The 7,500-nt window shown below is 40.9% G+C and overlaps 2 protein-coding genes across 2 annotated transcripts in view; one reads left to right on the forward strand and one right to left on the reverse strand.

The window, feature by feature from the left end:
- The window catches only part of LOC127652205 (zinc finger protein 501-like), a 277,426-nt gene that overhangs the window by 119,383 nt on the left and 150,543 nt on the right, over positions 1-7,500 (reverse strand). The gene's annotated exons all lie outside the window — the stretch shown is intronic.
- Positions 1-7,500, forward strand: part of LOC127651975 (uncharacterized) — a 50,480-nt gene that overhangs the window by 26,664 nt on the left and 16,316 nt on the right. Inside the window, exons 7-22 of the mRNA XM_052138043.1 lie at positions 77-285; positions 375-472; positions 653-681; positions 785-806; positions 920-947; positions 1,035-1,119; positions 1,218-1,364; positions 1,448-1,656; positions 1,750-1,853; positions 2,010-2,128; positions 2,228-2,395; positions 2,514-2,713; positions 5,983-6,095; positions 6,198-6,304; positions 6,485-6,655; positions 6,804-7,009. Of these exons, the coding sequence (XP_051994003.1) occupies positions 77-285; positions 375-472; positions 653-681; positions 785-806; positions 920-947; positions 1,035-1,119; positions 1,218-1,364; positions 1,448-1,656; positions 1,750-1,853; positions 2,010-2,128; positions 2,228-2,395; positions 2,514-2,713; positions 5,983-6,095; positions 6,198-6,304; positions 6,485-6,655; positions 6,804-7,009 (2,015 nt within the window). The remainder of the gene's footprint in view (positions 1-76; positions 286-374; positions 473-652; positions 682-784; positions 807-919; positions 948-1,034; positions 1,120-1,217; positions 1,365-1,447; positions 1,657-1,749; positions 1,854-2,009; positions 2,129-2,227; positions 2,396-2,513; positions 2,714-5,982; positions 6,096-6,197; positions 6,305-6,484; positions 6,656-6,803; positions 7,010-7,500) is intronic.

Below are 7,500 nucleotides of genomic sequence, written 5' to 3' on the forward strand. Positions count from 1 at the left end.
TGCTTTTGACAAAGCAGGCCATGCTTGAAGTTCCATCTTTGGTGCTAAAAGGGTCTGCCCCCCTCTGTCCCCCCAGAAAAACTTGACCTACATCGAAAACACGGAGGTCCGAGACATCATGCTGAACCTGACTTTGTCGGCTCTGGCTCCAAAGTTCCCTCTCTTCCAAACCAGCGACTATGAGCTGTGGTTCCAAATCAATCTCGTGGTCTTGCTGGCCAGTTTCAGTCCTTCAGTTCTGCTTGTGATCCCCGCCAACCTCAGCTGCGACTCTCATGATGCAATGTGAGTCATCTGACTCCCTGTAGGTTTCATGTATTCATCCATTCTTCAGAAAAAAGGTTAAACAACAACACTTTTGTCTCTTTGAACAGATTGAAAGGCCTAGAGAAGGCTTTGGCAGGTCTCCCATCTGACCTACAAGAGGACCTCAAGTCAAGCAAAAATGTACTTCTACAATCACCACCAGAAGGTATGGCATGAAGAAGCTTTTCAAAGAACCGAAGAAGGGGAAAGAATATGTTGTCAGTTTGTAAAACAACAGACAAAAGCATTATTGGGAAAATGTACATGAATATAAGCAGTATTTAAGTTGCCTCCCGTTAGCTGAATTGTTTTTTTTGGTTTTTTTCCCTTCTATGCTTCATTTCAGGCTGCACTCCTCCTCCTCCTGTCAGAGTTGTAAGTATTTCCTTGTGTAAAATGCATTGTGCGTTAAATGGAAGCCCAAGAAGATGTTTGAAACTGAAATCTCTTGTCTTTTTTTCTGTATTTCTCTCATTAGTGCAAAGAAACATTAGTGGATGGTAAGTCAGAACACTTGAAGCAAACTCAGTATTGATAGAATTTTATGCTTGTGCAATAATGTTATGGTTAGCTAGAAAGTTCTCCGCCTCATCATGTTTGTCTTCCTTTGCAGAAAAGAGCCTGTGTCAAGGTGTTAACAGGTGAATATCATTTGTAATGTTAAATGAAAACAGGGGTAGGTTTCAGAAAGTTGTGTATGTGGAAACCATGTTTTTTGTCATTTGCAGTGGTCCAACTGAGGCTCAACTTTCCACTGGAAATCTTCCGGGATTGCCTTGTAGCTTCAGCCTCTCTGAATATGCCTGTTCTTCGGTAAGTCAGTACAACAAACGCTTCTGTTTGCGAAGTGTCCTGGTACCTAGCAAGCTGCTAATCCCTCTGACTGCACATTTCTGTCCCCTTCTTACAAGGTTGGATCTCTGTCCTCTGACCAACTTGCCACGCTGCTGACTTGCGAGTTGCCAAGCAGTGCCAGCGACAGTGCAGAGATGTGGAAGCTTTTCTTCCAGAAAGTTGCAGGAGTGCTGGAAAATGCCCTGTCAGAGTACTCCAACATAGTAAGTACAATTCCTTCTGTCTGGAACAGAAAAGGAAGTGCTGCCCCAGAGCTCTGTCTTGACATGCCCGTTTGCTTTCTCAGACCATCCACAACAATCAGCCAGACTCCCATGTTCTCGATGCCATTGGAGAGGTGGAAGTCAACAACTTCAGTGCTGCACAGCTGACAGATGTGAGCTTCATTGGCGCTTGGTTCCAGGAAAGGCTAAAACCATTTTTGCCAGCAGTCTCAGGGGACTTTCTGTCCTGCCTTAGCTCCAAGAACTTCAGTTGCGACACCTACCAAGTTGTGTAAGTATGCCGAGTGCTGTGAAAAGGCTAACGATATGTTTGTGTGAGTGCAGTCAGACGATCTGTAATGCCCGCTGGTCTTTACCTATTTAGGGTGAAGGCACTCAGCAGTCAAGCATCCCTCATGGAGGAGGAGCAAAGACGAGCCATCTTCACTGAATTCATCCATCCCTTCCTCTCCCGAAATGAGCTAGCAGGTACGCAAAGTCCTATCATGGTCCAGAGTTTGTCATCCATCGTGCCGTAGTTCCTTAAGCATCCTTCCACAACTCAGCTTGTCACACGTATTTTTCGCTGGCTCACAATTCAGTGCTGTTCTGATGAATTTCCTCAATTCTCCGTGCGCAATCTAGATCCCGCCTGCCTTTCCAAAACTCCTAGCAGTGCTGAGTGGCTTGAAAAGAACTTTGCCAACTTCTCCAGCTATGCCACCTTGGCGGATCTGCAGACTCTGAATGAAAATTTCTCCAGTGTGAGTAACCTTTGACCTGCTCCAGTCACCCATGTGGACTGTCATTGCTTTTAAATGTCTTCATCGGTGCTAACATATGCCCATCGTGTTGTGCTTCAGTTTGAATTGTTGGCAATGCTGACCCCTACCCAAGCAGCTGAACTCACACTGAGCTCCGGAGCACTGAACAATACAAATCAGATAAATACTGTGTTCGACCGACTGGAGGAAGGCAATGCTTTCAAGAACGTGGATGAGTTTCTGACAGCTCTGAGCGCAGCTCCTGAGGCAAGTCAATCAACTAATATGTCCGACACAGGGTGCGCGGAGGCCACTTAGTATAACCTGAAGCAGAATGTTTGCTTCAAGTGCCATTAACACTCTTGGATTTTTTTTTTCTCTGCAGATACCTGATATCATAACTGATGTGAGAGACGTGATGATGAACAGAACCTTCAAGATCATCCAAGTGAGGTTCCAGGACTTTGAGGCGGCTGACTGGGTTGCATGGTTCACCGTGAAGCTCATACCCATCCTTCCCAGTTTCACTGCAGAGATGCTAGTTACAATCACAGCTGAGGTCAACTGCACCAACTACCATGTGATGTGAGTGCCTCAGTGTCTGTTTTTTCAGAGTCGTGTTGCAATAGTAGAGCCAGAGACAAAAGCCCCTGAGATAAAGCATTTTAATATGGAAGGTTGACTACTACCACTACTATGTGATGTGAATGTTTTTATATTTTATCTCTCTGGCTCCTTCTAGGATAGCTCATTATTTATTGTTTTGTTATATAAGCAGGTGTCAGCATACATTTATTAATTCAATACAATTATTATGTCCAAGAAATTGTTTTTCTAAATTATTCTAATTAGTAATCTATGCATTTACAGACACCGATCCTTTGGGTACTCAGGAGCTTGAGCACCCACAGGAATATGTAATATTATGCAAATTAAATCAAGATAAATCAATAACTCTTTATACAGTTAATTTTGTTGAACGTCTCTGATATCGACTGACATTCAGTTTGTTTTTTTGTCTGAATCATTGATTTGCAACCAGGTATACTTAAACCCCCCAGGGAGTACATACGCAAGTTCCATGGGATATGTGAAAAAAGTTGATCCTTTTATACATTACACAAACTGTTTGACTTAAAATAAATCATAGGAATTAGGGAAGGGTAAATATATATTTGTTACGATTACTCATGATCTTCATTTGATTGATTGTGAAATCATATACTGTACGGCTTATAGTGTATGTAGTCTACATAGACTATTCAAATTCCACTATATAGGAAAATATATGTTATATACACATAGTGAGATGTATCAGGTTTCTGTATGTGTTTATCGTGAAAGCTATGTACATGTCCAATTGAACTGAACTACTTACTGTATGTACTGGACAAACAAAAACTAGAAGATGGCAATATGCCACCTCATTTCAGAAGTGCTCCACATGCCACATATACACAGTATGGTGCAAAATCTGAGGCATATTAGATGTTTACAAAAATGTGTCTTAAGATGCTTATTTGATATTTTTTGCTTTAATTTGTCAATTGGACAGTTCAACTTTAGATTTCCAAGCATTCCTTTTGCAAACAGAAGTAGAACAAGAGTCCTGCAACAGATGGCATGGCCCGTACAGAGCCCTGATCTCAACATTGTTGAGTCAGTCTGAGATTACATATAGAGACAGAAGCAACTGAGGCAGCCGAAATACATAGAAGAACTGTGGCCAATTCTCCAAGATGCTTGGAACAACCTTGAAATATGGTTGAATTGAGAATTGGTGCAGTTTTAAAGGCAAAGGGTGGTCACACCAACATTTCTTTAATTTTTTTGGGATGAAGTTAATACATACATAAAAATCTTCATGGCATTATTTTTGAAAATATCCTCATTATATTCAAACTTTTCTCAAGTGCCAAAAACATTTGCACAGTACTGTATATTCATGATGTTGCAATTTAAAAATGTTATATTTATCAATTCAATTCATCTTTATTTGTAAAGCACTTTTCACAACAGCTGTCGTTTCAAATCAGTTGTGCTGAAAATTAAGCCAATAATGTAATTATCGTCATTGTGCTATTTGATAAAAATATGATCGTTAATTGTGCCATACTTTAATAATATTTGTATTTAGACTCGCAGTGAGCCAGACCAATGCATCTCTAGAAGGGAACAAAAGAAAGAAATAAAACTCATGCTGAAAAAGAATTTTGTCAGAATTAAGGCTCACTTTGGGGGGCAGTACCCTTCTGGTTATGTGCAGAAGTCATATTGATACATATGAAATATTTATTGATGGAATACAGGGAATTTATACATTTTTGCAATGCTAAAATATGATAAAAAATGATGAAAAACTAACGATAAACTGACATTTGTAAAAATTAGAAGGTCCCCTGTATAATTAACAGCATTAGCTGACAGAGAATGTGAAACTTCAATAGCTTATAGTCTGTTTGCTTGACCAATGGTAGATGGAGGGTGTTTCGTAAAGCTGGTTTAAAACAAAGCTTATTTGAACAGTTCTGTTTGGTGGCACTTGTGGTGAAGACATTACGCATTTCAGATTTACTGTTTACTGAAAACAGGGGATGCAGTAAGCAATCTTTTTATTCCAGCTATTTTAGTCAAGATGCTCCCTTTACAAGTTGTAAGAACTTTAAACTTTACTTTATGAAGCATTATACTTCCCTCAAGTCATTGTGGGATCAGCCATAAGCAACATTGTCATTGCAACTCTCCATCTGTGGCGCTCCAATAATATCACAAAATAAAATTCAACCAAGAAAGATTTGAACTCACAAGCATTGGCACATAAAGCAGAAAGCATCCTTGAGATCACAACATCTCGTATTCTAGCCAATGAGAAACTGGTGTGTGTGTGTGTGTGTGTGTGTGTGTGTGTGTGTGTGTGTGTGTGTGTGTGTGTATGTATGTGTGAGTGTTTGTGTGTGTGTGTGTGTGTGTGTGTGTGTGTGTGTGTGTGTGTGTGTGTGTGTGTGTGTGTGTGTGTGTGTGTGTGTGTGAGCGTGTATTTATCACTTTGTGGGGACCAAATGTCCCCATAAGGATAGTAAAACCCGAAATGTTTGACCTTGTGGGGACATTTTGTCGGTCCCCATGAGGAAAACAGCTTATAAATCATACTAAATTATGTTTTTTGAAAATGTAAAAATGCAGAAAGTTTTCTGTGAGGGTTAGGTTTAGGGGTAGGGTTAGGTTTAGGGGATAGAATATAAAGTTTGTACAGTATAAAAACCATTATGTCTATGGAAAGTCCCCATAAAACATGGAAACACAACATGTGTGTGTGTGAGTGTGTGTGTGTGTGTGTGTGTGTGTGTGTGTGTGTGTGTGTGTGTGTGTGTGTGTGTGTGTGTGTGTGTGTGTGTGTGTGTGCGTTTGTGTGTGTGTGCGTGCGTGTGTGCGTGTGCGTGCGTGTGCGTGCGTGTGTGTGCATGTGCGTGTGATCCACCGATGCCTTTGTAAATACATTAATGCCGTCTGTCAAAGCATTAAAAAGGTTTCATCAGTACATGTCATATGTGTGTTATTATTAGCTTTCAATAGTTACTTAATCCTATAAAGAGTTCTTTAGTTTTCTTCTGATGTGTAAAACAACAAAGAATATCTTTCATTACTTGTCTTTTAAGCTAAATGTGTCTCAATATGCAGAATTTGTCTGAATATGTTTGATATCGCCCGTTCCTCTCATAGTAAAATAAGGAGCTTCATTTCCAGAGTTTTGGAAATATAAAATGGACGGCATTCTGTTTTGAATGGTGAATAAACATGTATTGCCGTATGGTGCAAGTGACTCAAGATGTGTGTGAATGTCTTGTTGTTCGCAGTGTTGAAGGACTTAGCTTGGCCTATGCACAAACACCAGTCAAGAGACGAGAGGAACTCGCCGCAGGTCTGCTATCGTATCTGAAAATGTCTGCAAACCAGATTAATCAGCCAGGTATGTCATGTGAAGTGTTAGTGGAGTTCTTATCCTGTTAAGTTACGCTATGCAATACAGCACAATTCTTCACCATTTGCGATGTCTGTCTCGGTTCTGTAGCGTGCAGACAGGACGTCCATAATGACACTGACTGGCTGATTTTGAATCTTGGCCAGTTCTTCACCTACGTGCCATTTTCTGAGCTGATTGAATTCAACATCTCTCGGGTAATACAGCATTTAAACTCTCCTGTTGTGTAGCATTAGTGTGTGTGTGTGTGTGTGTGTGTGTGTGTGTGTGTGTGTGTGTGTGTGTGTGTGTGTGTGTGTGTGTGTGTGTGTGCACTGATTTATTGAAGAAAGTTTCAGTTCCTGACCAAAGTGTGTTTTCTTATTCATACTGTGCAGGCGGCAGTGCTTGTCTCGCTCTCTGGCGAACAGAAGGTGGAGCGACTCTTGACCCCAGGTCTGATAGAGGACGAGTCTGCCGTGAGAGAACTCTTTGGAACGATTGTAAACTCTCCCGATCAAAAGCAGTTGGATGAGTTCTTCGGCACGTTCATCAGCATTTCTGCACAGGTGGGAATATCGTTCATTGACGTGCATATTCTTACGATGTTTTGATTCCCCAGCGAATGGCAGCTTCTACTGCTCTGAACTGTCTTATGGCTGTTAGCACACGATTCACGAGTACATGCTAAATCTCAGCGTTGTGTTTTGTTTTCAGAGAAACGTGTCGAGCATCAGCGCTGCTGTGAGAAGCACCATTCTCAACATGACCTTGACAGACCTGCTGTCCAGATATGAAAGTGTCACCCCGCAGACCTTTGCTCTGTGGTTCCAGACTTACCTGCTCCTTTTCCTCCCAGGAATGGGTCCGCACAGCCTCTCCGTCATCCCCACGACCATCAGCTGTGACTCTTACAGAGAAATGTAAGCACTGCCTGCGAAACTGAGAATCCTGGTTTTGGGAAGTGTTGGATGCTGTTGAAGGGGACTCGTTTGTGTCATTAGTCACACTTGACAAACAGGATTTATCGGCTAAATAGTGCCACATCTCCATCCTCGGTGGTGATTTATCCCGTTCAGGACGCAGAGCACTTCAGTGATCTTTGAAAGATGTAGACTTCTTTTTTGAGCACGTTTGTATATTTGTAATATCTGTAAGCAAATCATTTCTGCAGTGTCCGTCACACATCTCATTTTGATATATTATTTCTCTTACTATAGATTTTTAATTTCATTATTGTATGTTTTATTAAGATCCAAAAATGCACAGAGCACTGATTCAGATGAATCTTTGAATCGTTTTTATTGCACCATTCCAGCAAACCTGCTATAAAATGACTTAAAGATCATATATGATAATATTTCTTATATATATATTCCTCTATAAATGGTAAATTGTGTGCACTTACATTAGC

This window comes from Xyrauchen texanus, chromosome 11 (assembly GCF_025860055.1).
Source record: "Xyrauchen texanus isolate HMW12.3.18 chromosome 11, RBS_HiC_50CHRs, whole genome shotgun sequence".
Classification (NCBI taxonomy): Eukaryota; Metazoa; Chordata; class Actinopteri; order Cypriniformes; family Catostomidae; genus Xyrauchen; species Xyrauchen texanus.